This window comes from Salmo trutta, chromosome 23 (assembly GCF_901001165.1).
Source record: "Salmo trutta chromosome 23, fSalTru1.1, whole genome shotgun sequence".
NCBI classification, from domain to species: Eukaryota; Metazoa; Chordata; class Actinopteri; order Salmoniformes; family Salmonidae; genus Salmo; species Salmo trutta.
Genome location: NC_042979.1, coordinates 15,112,486 through 15,137,830, shown reverse-complemented (window position 1 = coordinate 15,137,830; position 25,345 = coordinate 15,112,486). Strand labels below are relative to the sequence as shown.

General features: G+C 44.6%; 1 protein-coding gene across 5 annotated transcripts in view; it reads right to left on the bottom strand.

Annotated features, from left to right (window-relative positions):
* The window catches only part of gnaz (guanine nucleotide binding protein (G protein), alpha z polypeptide), a 40,947-nt gene that overhangs the window by 7,745 nt on the left and 7,857 nt on the right, over positions 1–25,345 (bottom strand). Inside the window, exons 1-2 of one of the 5 annotated variants that reach the window (XM_029709193.1) lie at positions 21,644–21,766; positions 10,652–12,281 (exon numbers count right to left, since the gene is read on the bottom strand). In XM_029709193.1, coding sequence (XP_029565053.1) covers positions 10,652–11,374 — 723 coding nt within the window. In that variant the 5' untranslated portion in view covers positions 11,375–12,281; positions 21,644–21,766. The other 4 variants (XM_029709196.1, XM_029709195.1, XM_029709197.1 and 1 more) reach the window with 4 other exon arrangements.

Here is a 25,345-nt window from a genome sequence, read left to right as displayed (position 1 = left end):
AGAGGGCAATAGAAGGAGAGAGAGGGCGATAGAAGGAGAGAGAGAGCGATAGAAGGAGAGAGAGCGATAGAAGGAGAGAGAGAGCGATAGAAGGAGTATGAGACCGATAGGAGAGAGAACGATAGAAGGAGAGAGAGAGCGATAGAAGGAGTATGAGACCGATAGGAGAGAGAACGATAGAAGGAGAGAGAGAGCGATAGAAGGAGTATGAGAGCGATAGGTGGGCAAGTGCAATTAAACAGTTTAATAACTAGAGGTTTGTAACGTATAAAGTCTCTGTTGTCTCATTTACTTCATAGCTTCCCTGTGGCTCAGTTGGTAGAGCATGGCGTTTGCAACGCCAGGGTTGTGGGTTCGATTCCCACAGGGGGCCAGTACGGAGAAAAAATAATAAATGTATGAAATGAAATGCATGCATTCACTACTGTAAGTCGCTCTGGATAAGAGCGTCTGCTAAATGACAATTTTTTTTTTATATACACTGCTCAAAAAAATAAAGGGAACACTTAAACAACACAATGTAACTCCAAGTCAATCACACTTCTGTGAAATCAAACCGTCCACTTCGGAAGCAACACTGATTGACAATAAATTTCACATGCTGTTGTGCAAATGGAATAGACAACAGGTGGAAATTATAGGCAATTAGCAAGACACCCCCAATAAAGGACTGGTTCTGCAGGTGATGACCACAGACCACTTCTCAGTTCCTATGCTTCCTGGCTGATGTTTTGGTCACTTTTGAATGCTGGCGGTGCTTTCACTCTAGTGGTAGCATGAGACGGAGTCTACAACCCACACAAGTGGCTCAGGTAGTGCAGCTCATCCAGGATGGTACATCAATGCGAGCTGTGGCAAGAAGGTTTGCTGTGTCTGTCAGCGTAGTGTCCAGAGCATGGAGGCGCTACCAGGAGACAGGCCAGTACATCAGGAGACGTGGAGGAGGCCTTAGGAGGGCAACAACCCAGCAGCAGGACCGCTACCTCCGCCTTTGTGCAAGGAGGAGCAGGAGGAGCACTGCCAGAGCCCTGCAAAATGACCTCCAGCAGGCCACAAATGTGCATGTGTCTGCTCAAACGGTCAGAAACAGACTCCATGAGGGTGGTATGAGGGCCCGACGTCCACAGGTGGGGGTTGTGCTTACAGCCCAACACCGTGCTGGACGTTTGGCATTTGCCAGAGAACACCAAGATTGGCAAATTCGCCACTGGCGCCCTGTGCTCTTCACAGATGAAAGCAGGTTCACACTGAGCACATGTGACAGACGTGACAGAGTCTGGAGACGCCATGGAGAACGTTCTGCTGCCTGCAACATCCTCCAGCATGACCGGTTTGGCGGTGGGTCAGTCATGGTGTGGGGTGGCATTTCTTTGGGGGGCCGCACAGCCCTCCATGTGCTCGCCAGAGGTAGCCTGACTGCCATTAGGTACCGAGATGAGATCCTCAGACCCCTTGTGAGACCATATGCTGGTGCGGTTGGCCCTGGGTTCCTCCTAATGCAAGACAATGCTAGACCTCACGTGGCTGGAGTGTGTCAGCAGTTCCTGCAAGAGGAAGGCATTGATGCTATGGAGTGGCCCGCCCGTTCCCCAGACCTGAATCCAATTGAGCACATCTGGGACATCATGTCTCGCTCCATCCACCAACGCCACGTTGCACCACAGACTGTCCAGGAGTTGGCGGATGATTTAGGCCAGGTCTGGGAGGAGATCCCTCAGGAGACCATCCGCCACCTCATCAGGAGCATGCCCAGGCATTGTAGGGAGGTCATACAGGCACGTGGAGGCCACACACACTACTGGGCCTCATTTTGACTTGTTTTAAGGACATTACATCAAAGTTGGATCAGCCTGTAGTGTGGTTTTCCACTTTAATTTTGAGTGTGACTCCAAATCCAGACCTCCATGGGTTGATAAATTGGATTTCCATTGATTATTTTTGTGTGATTTTGTTGTCAGCACATTCAACGATGTAAAGAAAAAAGTATTTAATAAGATTATTTCATTCATTCAGATCTAGGATGTGTTATTTTAGTGTTCCCTTTATTTTTTTGAGCAGTATATATATATATATAAACCATCCACACTTATTTGTTGTTGCGTACAATATGTAGTGTTTTGCAATGTTAAACAAGGGACTAGGCAAATGAACTCATTTGTATACCGTAAGTTCTATGTTCTATATAAGTTCTATGAACCAATCATCTGAATATACAGACTTGTTATGGATCCGGTGCTGTGGCGCGAGACGCAAGCCTCTTTTCTCTGGCATAAGTAGGCATCCTTAGGGACTGAGCTTAGGACCCTAAGCAGTGTACACTAAATAAGGTCAGAGCCAGAGGCTCCGCCTCCATTTGTTCTCAGGGTGTCTACACCAGAACCCTGCTGCGTGGAGAGGAAGGCAGCAGCCCACCCACTGTGCTTTGGGACTCTCTACCCTCCTTACCTGTTCATTCCGTCATCGTTAGAGTTAAAGAGGGAGAGAGGAGGGAAGAGGGGAAAGCGGAGTAGATACTAGGGTAGCAGCACACAGCAGGAAGCTCCCCCTCCCCTAGACCCTGAACACACCATCCCTCCCCGTGGCCTATCGGCAGAGCCCCCCTCACCATCCCTCCCCTTGGCCTATCGGCAGAGCCCCCCTCACCATCCCTCCCCGTGGCCTATCGGCAGAGCCCCCCTCACCATCCCTCCCCGTGGCCTATCGGCAGAGCCCCCCTCACCCTCCCTCCCCGTGGCCAACCGGCAGAGCCCCCCCTCTCCCTGAGCACTCTAGACACACAGGCCTTAATTAAGATGAAGTATTAATGAGGAGGTTCAATCCTGTGTTAATGCTTTCTTTCAAGTAAATACAAATCTCTGGAGTGAGTGAGGAGCCACCCCTAGATAATTCAATTAAGGTTCGATTCGAATGGCACTACCTTATATACTGAAGAAACATATAAACTCAACATGCAACAATTTCTATTATTTTACTGAGTTACAGTTCATATAAGGAAATCAATCAATTGAAATGAATTCATTAGGCCCTAATCTATGGATTCCCTAAAAACTTGAGACATCTGTGGCATTGTGTTGTGTGACAAAACTGCACATTTTAGAGTGGCCTTTTATTGTTCCCAGCACAAGGTGCACCTGTGTAAGGATCATGCCGTTTAATCAACTTCTTCATATGCCACACCTGTCAGGTGGATGGATTATCTTGTCAAAGGAGAAATGCTCAAAAACGGGGATGTAAACAATTTGAGAGAAATACGCTTTTTGTGCGTGTGGAAACTGTCTTTTATTTCAGCTCATGGAACATGGGACCAACACTTTACATGTTGAGTTCATATTTCAGAAGTCTAAAGTTTGAACACACCTACTCATTCTTGATTTTTTACTATTTTCTACATTGTAGAATAATAGTGAAGACATCAAAACTATGAAATAACACATATGTAGTAACCAAAAAAGTGTTAAACCAATCAAAATAGATTTTAGATTCTTCAAAGTAGCCACCCTTTATAAAGAAAAACCCTTGAATGAGTACGTGTGTCCAAACTTTTGACTGGTACTGTACATTAAGACATGGGACACAAATAATACAATTGCCTCAAGAATATCATACACAACGTTTTCCATTATTATTTTTCATTATAATTGCCAAAGCCACAAAAAAGGTATCTATATACACACTACACTTTTATTAATCAAGGTAGTTTATCGCTCTCTCCCTGTTTTGTAATGCTACCTGAATATTTTGAGCTAGCGTTACCTCACATCTTTTCACCTGATGCTCTGTAGCTGTCTTTAGCGCTCGTTACTCCACCCTATCCCTCTCTGCTCTCTCTGTGTCGCTACGCTGTGCTGCTACTCACTGCAGCCTCACTCAATCAAAAGCTCTGGGCTCTGCAAGATTCAATTAAATGTGCAGCCTATAAACAACATTTAATTCCAGGATAAATTCAATTCAAGAAGCTTCCATGATTCATTTGAACGGATTCAACATTTTACTGTGATTGATTTCCCTAATACACCCCCATACCATAACAATTGTGATTTTACAATGAATACATTCCTCAAGGACCCTAAAGCCTAAAGTGTCTATCACAGTCCAAAACATGTACGTTACACACACCAGCGTTCTAGAATATTGCACCGCTGGCTTTCAAACTTTTCGAATTCTCAGCGCAGCTCAAGCAATTTCTCCAACTGTCAACACATTGAAATGAATAGAGTAGGTGTTCCAGAGACGCGTTGGTTTACTGCAAGGGGCACATTCCATGGTGGTCTCAGAGTGCTATGTCACAATGGGACGCCGGACTGTCGCGTCTCAGTGTCTATGGACTATGATTTATGCTTTACTCTCATGGCAGCCTGGTCTCATAGACTAGACTTATTAACATAGCAAATGTAAATTCAGGACACCCAAATTAGTATGATGTGTTATGTTTGGTATGGTAACATAAGACATGTGGTTAGTTAAGGCAGTGGTTGGTCGGGGTGGATGGGTGGTCGTATAACGCAAATGTCTAGCAACCCAGATGTTGCGTGTTCGAATCTCATCACAGACAACTTTAGCATTTTTGCTAATTAACAACTTTTCAACTACTTACTACTTTTTAGCTACTTTGCAACTACTTAGCATGTTAGCTAACCCTTCCCTAACCCTAACTTTAACCCTTTAACCTAACTCCTAAACTTAACCCTAACCCCTTAACCCTAACACCTAGCTAGAATTCATAACATACACTACATGACCAAAAGTATGTGGACACCTGCTCGTTGCCACAAGAGCATTATTGAGATCTTAAATTCTGATCTTAAATTCTGTTTTAAACACCTCATAGTTGGTGAATGTTTCAGTAGCTAACCCAAGAATGGTCCTACTCTGTCATCCTATCTGCTGTGAAACCCAGTTTCCAATTAGACACAATTCCCCATTCATTAACATGAAATTGTATTAGCTTAACTTTTTCAATTATGACTTTCATATTAACAGCGTGAGAAAGTATGCTTACGCTCCTTAGGAGATTTTAGAAGTGTAGAAGTGTGGTCCTATTTTGGATCCTCTGGAGTCACTGGACACTTTAATTTAACACCTCTACTATGTCTATGGGGCTTAGAGTGCAGTCACATGTCACTGTAGCAGCTCTGTGAAATGTATGTCCACTGTACACCACTCCAACCAGAAAGCTCTTGTACTTTGTTTTCACCTCACATACACACAGTATGGAACCCAGTTGCTCAGCCCTCCCTACCGCATACAAACATGTATTCGTTTACAGTACACGCACGCATGCAGGCAGGCAGAACACACACATGTGGATGCACGCACACACACCCTCCTTAAGTCACAGCTCACTGTCAACAGCCCAGGATTATTAGGAGCATTTGACTAGTCTGTTACTAGGCAACTGAAGCCATGGCAACCAATTCATTATGAAGACAGGGATGGGACAGGAAAAATGCATCAGGGAATGGGTGGGTGGGGAAAGAATTGCAAGACTTTAATTTTTCCTCACAAAGACAGCCATCCTCTCTAAAAACCCTATGTAGCATGTCCTACCAGGGATCCACTACTACACTACATGTGATGGAATAAGAGAGAGCAGAGCCTCTTTTCCTGCTGGTTTCTCAGGTGGTGATGTCATTCAGCCTTCTATTCCATGTTAGTATATCATAATCTGAGGTCATCATGTGTTCCCCTAGCCTCCTCTATTTTTTACATTTAACATCAGCCAATTGCGCATGTTAAAACCTGTCTGGGCTAGGGGGCAGTATTGAGAATTTTGGAAAAATATGTTCCCATTTTTAACTGCCTCCTACACCAACTCAGAAGCTAGAATATGCATATTATTGTTCAGGTTTGGATAGAAAACACTCTGAATTTTCTAAAACTGTTTGAATGGTGTCTGTGAGTATAACAGAACTCCTATGGCAGGCAAAAACCTGACAAGGTTTCAAGCAGGAAGTACCCTGTCTGACAAGGAGTCGTGCGTCTTGCATCTTTTTATTGAAAAGTAAGGATCTTAGCTGTAACGTGACAATTCCCAGGGCTCCAATAGGCTCTCAGAGCCCGCGAAATAACTGAAGGTTTACGAGGGAGCCTCAGGTTGAAACATATTATCGCCTTTTGTAAGTGGATGCTCCGAGGACCTTTGAATGATGCGCGTGCATGAGTCGCTTCTGAGGAGAAATTTTATTCGGCTGTTTAGGCTCAATGCATACTCCCGGTCGGAATATTATCACTTCTCTACGACATAAATGGCATAAAAATTGGTTTTAAACAGCGGTTGACATGCTTCGAAGTACGGTAATGGAATATTTAGACATTTTTGACACGCCAATGCGCCATGCGCGAAACCGGGAAGAAGCATTCTAGAACTCACGAACAAAACGTCGCTGTTTGGATATAACGATGGATTATTTGGGACTAAACCAACATTTGTTATTGAAGTAGAAGTCCTGGCAGTGTATTCTGATGAAGAACAAGCAAGGTAAGAACATTTTTCTTATAGGAAATGTGATTTTGGTGGATGCTGACCTGGGTGGGTATCTAAATAGCTAGCCCTGTAATGCCGGGCTATGTACTTAGATTATTGCAAAATGTGCTTCATCCGAAAAGCTATTTTAAAATCGGACATATCGAGTGCATAGAGGAGTAATGTATCTATAATTCTTAAAATAATTGTTATGCTTTTTGTGAACGTTTATCGTGAGTAATTTAGCAAACTGTTAGTAAATTCAACGGAAGTTTGCCGGGGGTTATGCGTTTTCTGAACGTCACATGCTAATGCAAAAAGCTGTTTTTTGATATAAATATGAACTTGATTGAACAGACATGCATGTATTGTATAACACAATGTCCTAGGTGTGTCATCTGATGAAGATCATCAAAGGTTAGTGCTGCATTTAGCTGTGGTTTGGGTTTATGTGACATGATATGCTAGCTTGAAAAATGGCTGTCTGATTTTTTCTGGCTGGGCACTCTGCTGACATAATCTAATGTTTTGCTTTCATTGTAAAGCCTTTTTGAAATCGGACAGTGGGGTTAGATTAACGAGATTCTTGTCTTTAAATAGCTGTAAAATAGTCATATGTTTGAGAAATTGAAGTAATAGTATTTCTAACGATTCAAAAATCGCGCCACTGGAATATCAGTAGCTGTTACGTAGGTGGGACGAAATCGTCCCACATACCCCAGACAGGTTAAAACAGATGTGAAATATTGCAGTTTAAGGCCACCATTGCAACTGGGTCCATTTTGTTATAGAGCATGGTTGAATGATGACTGTGGTTATGGAGGTTGTACTATAGGGTCATACGAGCTCTATTAATGAAGTCATTGTAGATCCAAAGCTTTTCCTCAGTGGAGAAACCTCAGCACTCTTCTCCCAGTTCTGCTACACTCTCTAGGAAGCTTTATCTTGCTCCTTTGTGTCCCTCTCTTTCCCTATGTCTCACCTAATCAGTCCGTGTTTCAAACACATGTTTTGATTATTTGTTATATAAAATAGCCTACTATTTGAAAGTATTTTCAAATACTATTTTCAAATACCTGGGTTAAATGTATGGGAGTGTATTTGAGCATTTTCAAATACATGCCAATACTTCCCAAGTACATTCCAATATTCAACTACTTTTAAAATAAAAAATATCTCAATACTTAATTTGAAATGTATGTGAAAGTAATCATCAGTCCCATTCTATTTGCCATGGTCTTTCAACCTCAACCCATCTCTTTTGATTAGTAACAGTCCCTAAACCATAAAACATACACGTACACTGACAACAAAAAAATACAATCAGTGAACTGCCTAGAGTGTCAGGGCCTCAGGTGTCCCTTCTTGTCTCAGACAGTCCATCAAAGATGCACAAACCCCTTTCTCTATGTCTCCCTCTCTGACTACCTGCCTCTCTTATTCCCTCTGACTCTATTCTGATTCCCTCTCTGACTCCATGCCTCTGATTCCCTCTCTGAATTCCTGACTCCATGCCTCTGATTCCCTGATTCCCTCTCTTACTCCATGCCTTTCTGATTCCATCTCTGACTCCCGGCCTCTCTGATTCCTTCTCTGACTCCATGCCTCTCTAATTCCCTCTCTGACTCCATGCTTCTCTGATTCCATCTCTGACTCCATGCCTCTCTGATTCCCTCTCTGACTCCATGCCTCTCTGATTCCATCTCTGATTCCTTCTCTGACTCCATGCCTCTCTGATTCCATCTCTGACTCCATGCTTCTCTGATTCCATCTCTGACTCCATGCCTCTCTGATTCCCTCTCTGACTCCATGCCTCTCTGATTCCATCTCTGACTCCCGGCCTCTCTGATTCCTTCTCTGACTCCATGCCTCTCTAATTCCCTCTCTGACTCCTTACCTCTCTGACTCCCTGCCTCTCTGATTCCTCTCTAACTCCATGCCTCTCTGATTCCATCTCTGACTCCCGGCCTCTCTGATTCCTTCTCTGACTCCATGCCTCTCTGATTCCCTCTCTGACTCCTTACCTCTCTGACTCCCTGCCTCTCTGATTCCTCTCTAACTCCATACCTCTCTGATTCCCTTTCTGACTCCATGCCTCTCTGATTCCCTGTCTGACTCCATGTCTCTCTGATTCCTTCTCTGACTCCCGGCCTCTCTGATTCCCTGCCTCTCTGATTCCCTCTCTGACTCCCTGCCTCTCTGATTCCCTCTCTGACTCCCTGCCTCTCTGATTCCCTCTCTGACTCCCGGCCTCTCTGATTCCATCTCTTACTCCATGCCTCTCTGATTCCTTCTCTGACTCCATGCCTCTCTGATTCCCTCTCTGACTCCTTACCTCTCTGACTCCCTGCCTCTCTGATTCCTCTCTAACTCCATGCCTCTCTGATTCCATCTCTGACTCCCGGCCTCTCTGATTCCTTCTCTGACTCCATGCCTCTGTGATTCCCTCTCTGACTCCATATCTCTCTGATTCCCTTTCTGACTCCATATCTCTCTGATTCCCTTTCTGACTCCATGCCTCTGTGATTCCCTCTCTGACTCCATACCTCTCTGATTCCCTTTCTGACTCCATGCCTCTCTGATTCCCTCTCTTACTCCATGCCTCTCTGATTCCTCTCTAACTCCATGCCTCTCTGATTCCTCTCTAACTCCATGCCTCTCTGACTCCATGCCTCTCTGATTCCCTCTCTGACTCCCTGCCTGTCTCCCTGTCTTCAGATACATTCTCATCTTCCTCCGAGGATTTATGAGAGACATTGAGACATAATACTACATTGAGTCAGACACTAATACTTCTAGAGCTGTTTTTGTCATTTCTGACATAGTATGTGCTTGAAGGCTTGAAATACACCAGAACTTAGTTTGCACCAGAACCAAATGTTTCTTTAAACAGAATACTTCATATGACGCTGACTGTGTAGGCCTATTACATAGCATCTAATTAAAATATTATTCATGGTCATCCCTCAAACCTTCATACCACTTTGGGTTGAAAAAGCCTCTTGCAATAAAGGGGAAAGCTGTGGAAACTGTTCCAACAGACATTTCACTGATAAGGGCCCAAATCAGCCGTGCCTGCCAACCACACCCGGAGTTCAGAAATAATGTCCACTGGCTGAAGCCTCAGACAGACAAGGGGAGGAAAAGGGTGGGCCCTCTGATTTCCTCCAAACAATCCCCTTTTTTCCTTCTCCATTCCTCACTTCCTCTCCTTCTCTCTCTTCACCCCCCTCTCAGTCAATTGTTCCTGCACCTGTGATGTCCTACTGCTGAACAGTGCCATCGCAAGCTGCTAATTCTCACAGGTACACCCTCACACCTTACACTATGAACTCAATTAACACCTAACTGCATTATCCTCTCAAGAAGGTATTTATAACTCGCTAAAAAGGGCAGCCGGTAGCTTTGCGGTTAAGAGCGTTGGGCCAGTAACTGAAAGGACGCTGGTTTGAATCCCGGGGCAGAGTGGGTGAAAAATCTGCCCTTGATCAAGGCAATTGAGCCTGTGAGTCGCTCTGGATAAGATGACTCAAATATAAACGAATTGATTTCATGTACTAAATCAGCGAGTGCCTTGTTGGCTGCTTTTCCTTCACTCTGTGGTCCGACTCATCCTTAGATGCAGGAAATGCAGAAGGTTGTAAAGAGCGGTATAGAGTAGTGTTGACGCAGCAGAGATAACATCAGGCTCGTGCTCTTGCATGTGTTATCTCCTCCTAATGCTTCTCACAAAAGGTAGCCCTTTTTTTGTGCAAATAAATACAACTAAAAATAAATAAATACACCTTTAGCCCTCTGTCTAGGAATACAGTCTTCCCTTTTCATGCTTTCACGGGGTAAAGCTATCATATCCACACAGAATGTTAGATATACTGTATATTCCTCTTTGAAGAGTTAGTTAGGGTTTGTTACTTGATCATTTACCTGTTTTTAACTCCAACATTCTGAGGACACATGCTAGAGGTCAACTTGGGCCCCTGCCATTTTGAGTCACATGATATCTATTCAATTCTGCAGAAATGAGTAGTGTGGCCCTAGATGTAATGCACCCTGAGAAGTGTGAAAAGGAGAACACCACAGTGCCATATCTAACAGCAGGCCCCAAGGGTGTGATGACAGAGTGTGGACAGGAACTGGCTGGTTGTGTAATGGCTGATGTTGCATGTGTTGCCCAATGGCATCCCTTACCGTCTGGTTGTCCTCGTATAGCTTGAGGTCATAGCCGCTTAGCTCCACACAGAAAATGATGGCGGTCACGCCCTCGAAGCAATGGATCCACTTCTTCCTCTCCGAGCGCTGCCCCCCCACGTCCACCATCTTGAAGGTGAGCTCCTTGAAGGTGAACTTGTTCTCCACGATGCCCGTAGTCATGTCGCGGGAGCACAGGATGTCCTCCACGGTGGGGATGAACTCGTTGGAGGAGATGCGGTCCAGGTCGTTCAGATAGTAGGCAGTGTTATCCTCCAGGTGGTACTCGTTGGAGCGGCAGAAGCACTCCTGCACGCCTGAGTCGGCCCACAGGCGCTTCATGACCCCCTGCAGCTCCTCTGTGATCTCCCCTTTGCTCTCGGCCGGCCCGGTTAGGGCGAAGAGCTGCACGGCGTCATAGGCGCGGTCGGGGTTGTGGAAGTCGATCTTGAGCGTGGCCAGGGCACGGATGATGCGTGTGAGCGAGTCGATGGCGTTGTAAAGGATGAGGGGCTTGTACTCCTTGCAGGCATCCAGATTAAAGCCTCCACTGTGGATGATCTTCATCTGCTTGACGATGGTGCTCTTGCCAGAGTTGCTGGTGCCCAGCAGAAGGAGCTTGATCTCACGCCGCTGCCGCTGGCTCTCCGAGCGCAGGTGGCGGTCGATCCGCCGGGAGCGCCGCGCCGCCTCCTTCTCCTCCGAACTCTGCCGGCAACCCATGGTCGTCTGCCACGCGGTGAACACCGAGGAAAACGTGGTGATCACAGAGGAAAACGTGGTGATCACAGAGGAGAACGTGGTGATCTCAGAGGAGAACGTGGTGATCACAGAGGAGAACGTGGTGATCACAGAGGAGAACGTGGTGATCACAGAGGAAAACGTGGTGATCACAGAGGAGAACGTGGTGATCTCAGAGGAGAACGTGGTGATCACAGAGGAGAACGTGGTGATCACAGAGGAGAATGTGCCGGGTGGAAAAAGGGGCGCGTCCGGGGTCAAACTAAAATAATCTGGAAGATCAAAAGGAACAGAGATAAGAGACTAATGAAGAGAGGGATGGATGTCAGAGCAGGAATAGGATTACGTTTGAATCTTCAAAGCTGCAGGGGCTTGATGGGAAGAGAGAGAGACACCTTCCACTCAGAGCAAACAAAGAGAAACGAGAACCATAGAGCAGGAATGACTCAGGAATATTTCATTATCCTCGTGATCTAGAGGCTGTGTGTTGGTCCTCTGTGGGTTCATCCCAGGATTTGGGACTGGCAATGGCACAGAGCTCTACCAGGACATGGTGGGATGTCCACACAGAGCCTGGAGCTGGGGCTTGGGCTGGATTGCCTAATTCCACGAGTGCTGGGGGTCATATCAGGGGTCACCCCCTGAGGAAACTTACGGAGCAGGAATGGGGATGGAGGTGTTAGTGGAGACAGTGTTCGGGGATAATGTGTAGGTGCAGCAAATCCCCCTCGCTCTCCTCCCTCATGGCTCTCACGTCACCGCTCCCTATCTTGGTGACAGCAGTCATCCAGGGCAGTCCTTCACGCCTTGTCTGCCTCCTCCCTGGGCTATATTCTGCTCCGTTTCCTCCTCGCAGTGGTGCGTCTCAGGAAACTGAAGGCCCCCGCTTCTGCCAACAAAAGAGGGAGGAGAGACATGATCAATGAACACAGTCATGACGAATCAGAGCATAGGAGCCTTAGAGGAAACCAAGAAGTGGAGCTGAGCTGCTTCATTTACGTCTCACAAAACACACAAAATGCACATACTAAAATACACACTCAAACAAACATGTAGAGAGAGACACACACAAGGGACACAAAATATCATACCCCCAAAACTGACAGTGTATTTCCACTACAATGCATGTGGAGCACACAGCACCCGTTCTCTTGGTCAAAGCCCAGACCTGTATCTCGGATCCTCAGCTGTGTCGCCATACTGTCCCTCTCAGTGCTCACTTCCTCTTTGCTGTTTCTTTCTAACAAGCGTTTCTCCTATCTATCTCCATCTGCAGCCCTGTGTTACCATAAACCTTCTGAGTCATACACAAGAAAACACACAAACACGCATACACACACACACACGCACGCGCATACACACACACAAAAGCAAACCCAAAAGATATCCAGGGTGTGAAACGGAAACACATGCAAGATGAATGTTTCTCCCCCTAGCCGCTCTCCCCTCACTTCGCCCCTGGACTCTCCCGCTCTCCTGTCTACCTAAGGCTCTGCAAGCTGATGTCATGTGTGCTGTTTATTTACTATCACAGTGGAAAATAACTGCCTCAAGCCGACAGGTGCCTCTCACTCTTTCATTCCACTGCAAAGGCTGATCTCTGCCTCGACCTCCAATTTGTGATCCTGCAGGTGCGTTGTTCAAAACAGGAAAAAAAATGATCGCAGCTTTGGGTATCAAGCAGAAAACAAACAGATTGCCCTACAAAAATGCTGAAAACATTTTGCACCATGTGGATTTTTATGGATTATTAACATTTTCTTACATCATATAATCACAGTGTGAATACACTGCATTTAATGTGTTGGAATACTGCAGGTAGTCTGGCCCAAAATGATTGGCACCCTTGATAAAGATGAGCAAAAAAATACTGTATCAGATCAATAATAACGACACTGAGTGAACAAAACACTAGGAACATTTGCTTTTTCCATGACATAGACAGTCCAGGTCAAAGCTATGATCCCTTATTGATGTCACTTGTTAAATCCACTTCACTCAGTGTAGATGAAGGGGAGGAGACATGTTAAGTAAGGATTTTTAAGCCTTGAGACAATTGAGACATGGATTGTGTATGTGTGCCATTCAGAGGGTGAATGGGAAAGACAAAATATGTAAGTGCCTTTGAATGGGACCCGTGTTTATCAAGAATGGTCCACCACCCAAAGGACATCCAGCCAACTTGACACAACTGTGGGAAGCATTGGAGTCAACATGGACCAGCATCCCTGTGGAATGCTTTCAACACTTTGTAGAGTCCATGTCCTGATGAATTGAGGCTGTTCCAAGGGCAAAATGGGGTGCAACTTAATATTAGAAAACAGTTCCTAATGTTTTCCACAGTTGTGTCAAGTTGGCTGGATGTCCTTTGGGTGATGGACCATTCTTGATACACACGGGAAACTTAAATATTTTGTCTTGCCCATTCACCCTCTGAATGGCACTCATATAAAATCCATGTCTCAATTGTCTCAGGGCTTAAAAATCCTTCTTTAACCGGTCTCCTCCCCTTCATCTACACTGATTGAAGTAACATCAATAAGGGATCAAGGCTTTCTCAAGGATTCACCTAGTCAGTCTAGGTCATGGAAAGTGCAGGTGTTCCTAATGTTTTGTACACTCAGTGTAGCTCAGTATTTGTATTATTTGTTTCATACAGTCTTTTTTGCTAATCAGGACCAAGGGGTGCCAATCATTTTGGACCTGACTGTATATTACAGTGAATGGGCTGCATTATGAGATCGGACTCTGGGACTCTGATAAATAGATGCACATTGTGACAGGACAGACCGTATGCTATTGGTTGTGTAACAAATGTGAAATCACGCTGTGGCCTAGTTTTGTTGGCCAGACTACACTCTTCAGACCTGTCACACAGAGAGAGAGACAGACAGACGGCGAGAGACAGGGAGAGACAGAGAGACAGAGAGAGACAGACAGACGGCGAGAGACAGAGAGAGACAGGGAGAGACAGAGAGAGACAGACAGACGGCGAGAGACAGACACAGAGAGACAGAGAGAGCATTCCCCAAAGTTAGTGAGGTCCACTCTTGGAAAGACTAGGAGGACTGTCTGACACAGCAGAAGCACCACACAACACAAACAGGAAAGACAGTATTGTTCTTCTGCTTCGGGCACCTGATTTCCCAAGCTCTCAAAATGGCGGAGCCAGCCAAACCAGTTAGAAAGCTGCACATCACTGATTTTCAGAGGCCATAAAAGGAGTTATTACAACGAACGGTGCATGAGCTCATTTCAATGTGCAATTTCAGCGTTCCTCAGCATTGCCATACTGCCTCAGAGGTAATGCTTCTTTAGATAACTGCTGAGGAGGTGGTGGGATGTGTATTTCTTCATGATTACGCAACAATATCCCCACATTTAACGCAGGCTCTTGTGAATGATATTACCCATTTCCCTCTCTGAATGAACAGACTGTCGTACACTTAATGGTGGGTTTATTTGTTCGGTTAGATTAGATAGATTGACGGTTTAGGTATTAGTTGAATGGCGAACTAGCATGCTATTTGTCTTTTGGCGTTAACATTACACTTTTGCAAGCATTTAAAGGCAAACATGCAACTGAGCTAAATGATCAAAGCTGAAATTATTTTGATCAGTTCAAGTATCACTTTACTCCCTGGCTCTGCATTTTGGTTGTTCAGTTGACCAGTTAATTCTACATGTAGGCCACTGACTTGATGGCATGACAAGGTATGCATTATGTTAGTGTGGAAGCACAAACACCAGGGGCAAGATGAGGCACGAGGTCGGTCGGCAGGCCTTCCACTCTGAACACGCAGATAGTCAGGTATAATGGGCACAGTGGAGTGCCTTCTCTGCTTACGGAACTACAGAACTGCTTGCACTCTTTCTCGTAAGGCACGTGCTAAGTGAGAGGGGGGCATATGGGGTTAGTATCACTTCACAAATATTATTTCAGTCAACTACAATACCCCACCCTTTTTGTGTCCATATGAAACCGTACTTTTTGAAACTGTAGAACTGGATGCACTTTAAACCTGGTTACCCGGAGCACACAGCACCAGTTCACTGAATCAAGGACAGTAGTTGGGATGTGGAGAATAATGGCGTTGTGTGAAGTAGTGAGGGTGTGTCCCTTTTTAAGTACGCGAGAGGAGGAAGAGGGAGCGCGGAAGGGGCCGTGGAGAGAGGCCAGGCCAGACTCCTGTTTAATGGTGAGCACTGAGGTAATGTGATAGTCAGGGTGAGACCAGCTCTGTCACTCTCTCGCCTCTCCTTCGCTACTCGTTGCACACGACACAAATGGCTTCCTCTCCCTGAGCTCACCTCCTATTTCTAATTCGACCGTGCCGCGAACAATTACAATATCTAATCATGATTAGAAATGAGCAGATGTACTACAGTCACAGTCTGTCACGGTAGTGTAATGGGCTATTTCTGTCATGATAGTGGAAAGCACCAATTTGTCGTCGGAAAGAAGGTCAATCATATTAGATTGGGAGGTGATGGTAATCCTCAGAGGGTTGGGTAATAGAAGATTCCTGGTTAACGGACAGAATGCAAGCACAGGCCTTTATTACGTGCTTAAACAATTACCATAATTTCCGGACTATTAAGCGCACCTGAATATAAGCCGCACCCACTGAATTAAAAATATATATATTTTGAACATAAATAAGCCGCACATGTCTATAAGCCGCAGGTGCCTACCGGTACATTGAAACAAATTAACTTTACACAGGCTTTAACGAAACACGGCTTGTAACAAAAATAAATAGGCTTTAACGAAACACGGTTTGTAACAAAAATAAATAGGCTTTAACGAAACACGGCTTGTAACAAAAAATACAAAATTAGCAGTAAACTTTAGTTGTCTTTTTGCACTGAGTCAATTCCTCACGCTGCTGTTTCCAACATCTTATCATCGACTCATTAAGACCAAGCTCCCGTGCAGCAGCTCTATTTCCTTTTCCAACAGCCAGATCAATCGCCTTCAACTTGAAAGCTGCATCATATGCATTTCTCCGTGTCTTTGCCATGATGAGGGTGACAAAATGACTACCATAATCAGAATGATGGGAAGTTTGAGAGCGCTCGATTTAATCTAAACAGTAAACAAAAAAGTTGTTTGACCTTAACCCGTTCGGCAATTTCATTGGTCTAATGAAAGCTTCATGCCGCCAAAAAACTGAGCACGTCACAGAATGTTTTTTTGGAGAAAAAAAACATTTAATGCGGGAAAAATCCATATATTAGCCGCATCATTGTTTAAGCCGCGAGGTTCAAAGCCTGAGAAAAAAGTTGCGGCTTATAGTCCGGAATTTACGGTAGTTCAAATGTACGTTATGTGCAAGTTGTGTAAAACCCACATGCATGACATTGCATCAGCATGAGTAGGTGTTCAAATGGAAATCGAAAATGTTATGTATGATGTTCTTGAAGCAATTGTGTTATTTGTGTCCCATGTCCTAATGTACAGTGGAATACATTGAACAAAACTAAAAACGCAACGTGTAAAGTTTTGGTCCCATGTTTCATGAGCTGAAATAAAAGATCCCAGAAATGTTCCATATGCACAAAAATATTATTTCTCTCAAATGTTGTGCACAAATGTGTTTACATCCCTGTCAGTGAGCATTTCTCCTTTGCCAAGATAATCCACCTGACAGGTGTGGCATATCAAGAAGCTGATTAAACAGCATGATCATTACACAGGTGCACCTTGTGCAGGGAAAAATAAAAGGCCACTCTAAAATGTGCAGTTTTGTCACACAACACAATGCCACAAATGTCTCAAGTTTTGAGGGAGCGTGCAATTGGCATGCTGACTGCAGGAATGTCCACCAGAGCTGTTGCCAGATCATTTTTATGTTAATTTCTCTACCATAAGCGGCCTCCAACGTTGTTTTAGAGAATTTGGTAGTACGTCCAGCTGGCCTCACAACCGCAGACCAGACAACGTGTATGGCGTTGTGTGGGCAAGCGGTTTGCTGACGTCAACGTTGTGAACAGAGTGCCTCATGGTGGCGGTGGGGTTATGGTATGGGCAGGCATATGCTACGGACAACGAACACAATTGCATTTTAACAATGGCAGTTTGAATGCACAGAAATACCGTGACTAGATCCCGAGGCCCATTTTCTGTGACCAGCAGACGCATCTCTGTATTCCCAGTCATGTGAAATCCATGGATTAGGACCTAATGAATTTATTTCAATTGGCTGATTTCCTGATATGAACTGTAACAAATTGTTGCATGTTGTGTTTATATTTTTGTTCAGTAACGTTATATGATACCAAGACTATCCACACATCACCACTCTTTTTCACATGTAGTATGGACATGATCTTTTCCTTACAATTAATAAATAAAATAGGACTATGAAAGAGGTTGCAATGGGGTCAGTCTGCTAGCCTTCCTTTATCCGATGGGCTGGGCTGAATTAAATAGAATTAATCGAGAGGCACATACAGACTGTAGAGCGAGACAATGAAAGCCAAGCCAGACAATTTAAGAATTGAGGAACAGCCAGGTGCTGTTTTTGTGCTAGTGTCATGTTTAGTGATGATAGAGTTGCTAGACAGAGGAGTAATGTTGTTCTCAGGTCATTATGTTTTCAAAACGAAGGAGGCAGAGCGGAGTGTGTGATGAGTATGGTTTTTGTTAACTATCAATGGTTTAGAAATGAGGTGAACAGGTGTGTGTGTGTGTGTTCATGTTTTGTATTTGAAGAGGGATCCTGTTAGGTGTTCAGAGCAAACATACTGTACTGTCCATTGTCCAAAGGTTTTTGACACAACAGCCAGCTTGACATGTGTTGAAATAAACATAAATAATCAAGTAGAAATACCGGTATACAGGAGTGCGATTTTTAGATTAAAAAATACACCTGAAGAAGTGTGTTGTTTTAGATATGATAAACTCTGCATACAGGTAGTTACGAGAGCATGCAGCAGCTCCCCCAGGTCCAGGGTTACCATGCCTACCTTGTATGCCACTGCTCCATCTCTCCTGCCACTGAACAGGCCTGGCTCTGGCAATAAATAGATTATGTAAGTCCTGACAAAAAGCACAATGGCATCTCTGTCTTATTGATGAATACCGTTGTTACATAAAGCATCTCACCAGCAGTGGCATTGTGCGATATGCCCCAGTCCCTCTTCACTCATGTCTACACACACACACACGCGCATGCCCCCCTCCTCACACACGCATACCACATGAACACACATGAACACCCCAGGCCTCTTCCCAACAATCACAGTCACTGGTTACTTTACATCATGCTGAGGTTACTTCCCCCCCTCTCCTCTCTCCCTCTCTTCCCTCTCCCTCCTCTCTGTCTCTTTTTCTCTCACACTCTCTCTTTCTCACTCCCTTTCTCTTTCCCATCTCTCTCTCTCTGCCGACGGTCCTCCGTGAACCTCAGACAGTAAACTGTGTAATAGGGATCGTTTTGCACAACGCTTATGGTTCTAATGTTCCATTTACCCATTGGTCCATGACAGTGCAGGGACAGGGACAGTGGTTTTGGGAGAGAGGGAGGGTAGAGGGTTTAGTACCTTCTGGAGGCTGGGGTTCCTGTGGTAGCCTGGCAGACTGAGGGTACTGAGGACACCAGACTAAATAGTCAGTCAGTTACAGTTACCCTCCCTGACCTGGCTCCCCCAGTAGACATGAAGACAGTTGAGCTGTGTGACATATTAGCCTATAGTGTTTTCAACCAGTTCAAGGCCTCTGAGGGGAGGACGGCTCGTAATAATGGCTGAAATGGAGTCAATGGAATGGTATCAAACACATCAACGATATGGTTGATATCATTCCATTGACTCCATTCCTGCCATCATTATGAGCCGTCCTCCCCTCCACTGTTTTCAACCAACAAAATTATTGCTAACGATCAATAATGACCAACTTCCTGGCATTGACAACTTCAATAGAAAGCTACTGAGGATTGTAGCTGACTCTATAGCCACTCTTATATATGTCATATCTTTTATCTGAGCCTAGAAGAAAGTCTTTGTCCTCAGGCCTGGAGGGAAGCCAAAGTAATTCCGCTACCCAAGAGTGGTAAAGCGGCCTTTACTCTTTCTAATAGCAGACCTATAAGCTTGCTACCAGCTCTTAGCAAACTATAGGAAAGAATTGTTTGACCAAATACAATACTATTTCTCTGTAAACAAATTAACAGACTTTCAGCAGGCTTATAGAGAAGGGCACTCAAAATGTATTGCACTGACACAAATGACGGATGATTGGTTGAAAGAAATTGATAATAAGAACATTTTGGGAGCTGTACTGTTAGATTTCAGTGCAGCCTTTGATATTATTGACCATAGCCTGTTGTTGAAAAAACTTGTGTTATGGCTTTTCGACCTCTGCCATATCGTGGATTCAGAGCTATCTATCAAATAGAACTCTAAGGGTTTTCTTAAATAGAAGCTTCTTTAATGTCAAACATGTAAAGTGTGGTGTACTGCAGGGCAGCTCTCTAGGCCCTCTACTCTTTTCTATTTTTACCATTGATCTGCCACTGGCAATAAACAAAGCATGTGTGTCCGTGTATGCTGATGTACACATCAGCAACCACAGCTAATGAAATCACTGAAACCCTTAACAAAGAGTTTCAGTCTGTTTTGGAATGGATGGCCAGTAATAAACTGTTCCTGAACATCTCTAAAACTAAGAGCATGGTATTTGGTACAAATCATTCCCTAAGTTCTAGACCTCAGCTGAATCTGGTAATGAATGGTATGGCTGTTGAGTAGACAAAATTACTTGGCATTACCTTATTACAAACTGTCATGGCCAAAACATATAGATTCAATGGTTGTAAAGATGGGGAGAGGTCTGGCCGTAATAAAGAGATACTCTGCTTTTTTGACACCACACTCCAAAAAGCAAGTCCTGCAGGCTCTAGTTCTGTCTTATCTTGATTATTGTCCAGTCGTGTGGTCGAGTGCTGCAAGGAAAGACCTAGTTAAGCTGCAGCTCACCCAAAACAGAGCGGCACGTCTTGCTCTTCATTGTAATCAGAGGGCTGATATAAATACTATGCATACCAGTCTCTCTTGGCTAAGAGTTGAGGAGAGACTGACTGCATCACTTCTTCTTTTTATAAGAAACATTAATGTGTTGAAAATCCCAAATTGTTTGCATAGTCAACTTACACACAGCTCTGACACACACACTTACCCCACTAGACATGCCACAAGGGGTCTTTTCACAGTCCCCAAACCAGAACAAGAAAGAAAGTGTACAGTATTATATAGAACCATTATTGCATGGAACTCCATTCCATCTCATATTGCTCAAATAAACAGCAAACCTGGTTTCAAAAAACAGATAAAGCAACACCTCACGGCACAACGCCTCTCCCCTATTTAACCTAGATAGTTTGTGTGTATGTATTAATATGTAGGCTACATGTGCCTTTAAAACATTTTTTATGTAGTTCTGTCCTTGAACCGTAGTATGCCATGTTCCATGTTTTGTGTGGATCCCAGAAAGAGTAGCTGCTGCTTTTGAAACGACTAATGGGGATCCTAATAAAATACCATAAGAAAAGCAGCGCAAAATAAATAGGCTGTGAGTAGGCTTGGCTTGGTGAACGACATTACAGGAACAGAAAGTTGGGAGTGAGAAGAGCTGACGTGATGGGACTCGTGATCATTTAGACAGATAAATGTTGGTGTGTGTGAGGCTGTCCAAACTGCCTTTATCTGGCTTTGACGTTTATACAGCGGCATGTGAATCAATGACTGCCCTGGTGTAGTTGTACTTAGAAATGAGATCCAATCAGCTTAACATGTCCTTTAATCTCTGTCGTCATCGTCAAACTAAAAGTAGGATGCCATTCAGATTGTTTTCATATTGAATAAAGTGATTGAATTAGACCACTGTAAAATAAATAAATGTTGAGAGTCAAAAATCATATAATCTTTTTTCTCTTAGGCGACCAAGGAATTCAAGGACCTGTGTTAGAGTGGACTAAATCTGTATCTAATATTCCTGTGAATTCTAGCTGGTTAGATGGGAGAGAGCTGAGTGACAAATGTGCACATTTTCTCAACGTTTAAACAGACATTTTTAACGTTTAATCGTTAATTACATGTGAATTGACAATTCGGATATAGTCATGCGTATGACCTCTATGGGGCGATGCAGTTCAAATCTATCGCAGTCCAGGCTACCTACCAGATGGCGCTCACCTTACTGCTGTCCCCCTCCCAGTCAGCAACGATAGTAGTTAATGCCTTTTTTACCTTCTCTTCTGTGTGCCTCTCCTCCATGTTCTAAGTGGTCAGTACATGGTACCCCTCCTGTCTCAGCCTCCAGTAATTATGCTGCAATAGTTTATGTGTCGGGGGGCTAGGGTCAGTCTGTTATATCTGGAGTATTTCCCCTGTCTTATCCGGTTTCCTGTGTGAATTTAAGTATGCTTCCTCTAATTCTCTCTCTCTTTCGCTTTCTCTTTCTTTCTCTTCTCTCGGTGGACCTGAGCCTTAGGACCATGCCTCAGGACTACCTGGCCTGATGACTCCTTGCTGTCCCCAGTCCACCTGGTCGTGCTGCTGCTCCAGTTTCAACTGTTCTGCCTGCGTCTATGGAACCCTGACCTGTTCACCGGATGTGCACAACCTTATCGCGGACCTGCTGTTTTCAACTCTCTGTCTCTACCACACCTGCTGTCTCTAACTCTGAATGATCATCTATGAAAAGATAACTGACATTTACTACTGAGGTGCTGACCTGTTGCACCCTCTACAACCACTGTGATTATTATTATTTGACCCTGCTGGTCATCTATGAACGTTTGAACATCTTGGCCATATACTGTTATAATCTCAACCCGACATGGCATCTTGCAGTCCGGTTCTAGATATGCCATCAGGGTATTGAAGCCGACATCCTCTACCAATGACAAAGGCTGTATTTGAACTGCAATCATTTCTGTAATCAGCACTGTGATTATTCTCACTCACACTTTTTTCGTGTGAAAAGCCTGTGTAATGTCTGTTGTTGGGGGCCTGTGCTGCTGCCAGCATCGGTTTGGGTCTCACAGTACCTCCCTGCACTCTGATTTACATTTTGTGTAAAACCCCACCAACAAAACGGTTTTTTTTCTAGATGTTAACGATCCCAATTTAATTTAAATGTTTAACACCCCTAAAGGACACAGAGATGATGGCTTGCCAGCCTTGTGACCAACCAACTGACCAATGAAACCATTGTCAACAAACTAGCAATGGAATAAAAAAAATGTAAATCAAAACATTTCCCATGAGACGGATCTGGGCCTTCATTTTAGCCAACACAGGCCTTTTGTTCCGATAAATCAGTTGTGAACAATGGGATGAGGCCATGCAATACTACTGAGGCACATGCAGTATATGTTGTTCAATTACTTTTTTGGATTGAAGACACAAGTTTTCTATCTTTCTCGCAACAAGCTAGGGATTCTGAGGCGCACTGTGACGTCTGACTGATTGAGACAGTACACATGACTTAAATCAGCCAGTTTATTGTTCCTGATAACTCCAGCTCAGAGCAAAGTACTCTGGGACAGGGAGGCAAAGGAAGATACATATAGAGTTTAGAGAAAGACAGAAGGGTTGATACAAAACCCGAAAATTGATTTGATCTGTAGCTATAAGAAAACAAGACCAAGTCACAAAATAATAACTGAAACTGATTCAGAGTGAAAAGTACTGAGATTGAGATTGTAGTGGAAACTTTCAATGATAAACTCGCTGTTACTGGAACACTGAGAAATTACTAATTATCAATGCATAGCCTGCAATTCAGTAACTGGAGATGATTGATTTACAGCATTTGGTTAAGAGTGGAGGAAAGACCCATGACCACCCTAGATGTTCTGAGGCGTAATTCACCGTTGGTTTCATTAGTGTTGGATTGTATTATAATTCAAAGTGTATTGAATTTGATCCAATAAAGTGGAAGTGCTCACTCAAAAATGTGTTCAAATAAAGCTTTAAAATGAGGCAAAACGCAGATACCAGCAGGCTGCCTTCAAAAATCTCGGACAACAAGCAGAAAGTCAATATAATATCCCTCAGGCAGCAGAGAAAAAGATCAATGTCACTCCACTACAACCTTCCATCACAAACAGACAGCACAATGTCCTCCTGCCTCTGAAAATTAGGACTGGCTTCATATGTTCAGTAAACATGGACATTTCATGAGAATGCTTTGCATGCTTGAGGCAAATGTTTCAACCTAAAAAATGTCCTGTATCTCTGTAGTGAGTCACTGCCGGTGAGCTCACTCATACCATCCTACGTCAGAGCCATGGTAGATGTAGGTCGCAGACTGAGTGATCTTCAGGACTCAGCACTTTGTGTTGCATTATGCAAGATTGAGAGTTTGGCCTGAATAGAGTTGTTGCTTCAATATGCTGGTTAGTTGGTTCCCTACTGGCTCTGAGTTTCCCATAATAAGCCAGACCTGATCCCAGTTCACAATTCTGATGTCCTCAATGTCGTTTGTCCTTGAGGAATGGGATGCTGCTAAAATAGACCAACCCGTTAGAAACAGGCCTCTATATACAGTATCAGAGCATATTATCAGACATTAGTGCAACTGTCAGACACCCAGTAGATGTGGAATATGTACAGATAGAACACTTCATTTGACTAGACTGTACATTTAGAGCACCAGTGACTTCTCAAAGAGCCCTAAATGAGTCCATCATCAGAACTGGGTCTGCGATTCGCTCTCCCACATGACAGTGATTAGGGGGAGGGGGGTAGAGTGTACATTACAGTGATTAGGGGGAGAGAGGGGGAGAGTGTACATGACAGTGATTGGGGGAGGGGGGTAGAGTGTACATTACAGTGATTAGGGGGAGGGGGGAGAGTGTACATTACAGTGATTAGGGGGAGGGGGGGGGGTGTACATTACAGTGATTAGGGGGGAGGGGGGGGGGTGTACATTACAGTGATTAGGGGGAGGGGGGAGAGTGTACATTACAGTGATTAGGGGGAGGGGAGAGTGTACATTACAGTGATTAGGGGGAGGGGGGAGAGTGTATATTACAGTGATTAGGGGAGGGGGGAGAGTGTACATTACAGTGATTAGGGGGAGGGGGAGAGTGTACATTACAGTGATTAGGGGGAGGGGGGGAGAGTGTACATTACAGCGATTAGGGGGGAGGGGGGGAGAGTGTACATTACAGTGATTAGGGGGAGGGGGAGAGTGTACATTACAGCGATTAGGGGGAGGGGGGAGAGTGTACATTACAGTGATTAGGGGGAGGGGGAGTGTGTACATTACAGTGATTAGGGGGAGGAGGTGTGTGTACATTACAGTGATTAGGGGGGAGGGGGGGGAGAGTGTACATTACAGTGATTAGGGGGAGAGAGGGGGAAAGTGTACATTACAGTGATTAGGGGGAGGGGGGGGAGAGTGTACATTACAGTGATTAGGGGGAGGGGGGGGAGAGTGTACATTACAGTGATTAGGGGGAGGGGGGAGATTGTACATTACAGTGATTAGGGGGGAGGGGGGAGAGTGTACATTACAGTGATTAGGGGGAGGGGGAGAGTGTACATTACAGTGATTAGGGGGAGGGGGGGGGAGTGTACATTGCAGTGATTAGGGGGAGGGGGGAGAGTGTACATTACAGTGATTAGGGGGAGGGGGAGAGTGTACATTACAGTGATTAGGGGGAGGGGGGAGAGTGTACATTACAGTGATTACGGGAGGGGGGAGAGTGTACATTACAGTGATTAGGGGGAGGGGGGAGAGTGTACATTACAGTGATTAGGGGAGGGGGGGAGAGTGTACATTACAGTGATTAGGGGGAGGGGGGAGAGTGTACATTACAGTGATTAGGGGGAGGGGGGGAAAGTGTACATTACAGTGATTAGGGGAGGGGTAGAGTGTACATTACAGTGATTAGGGGGAGGGGGAGGGTACATTACAGTGATTAGGGGGAGGGGGGG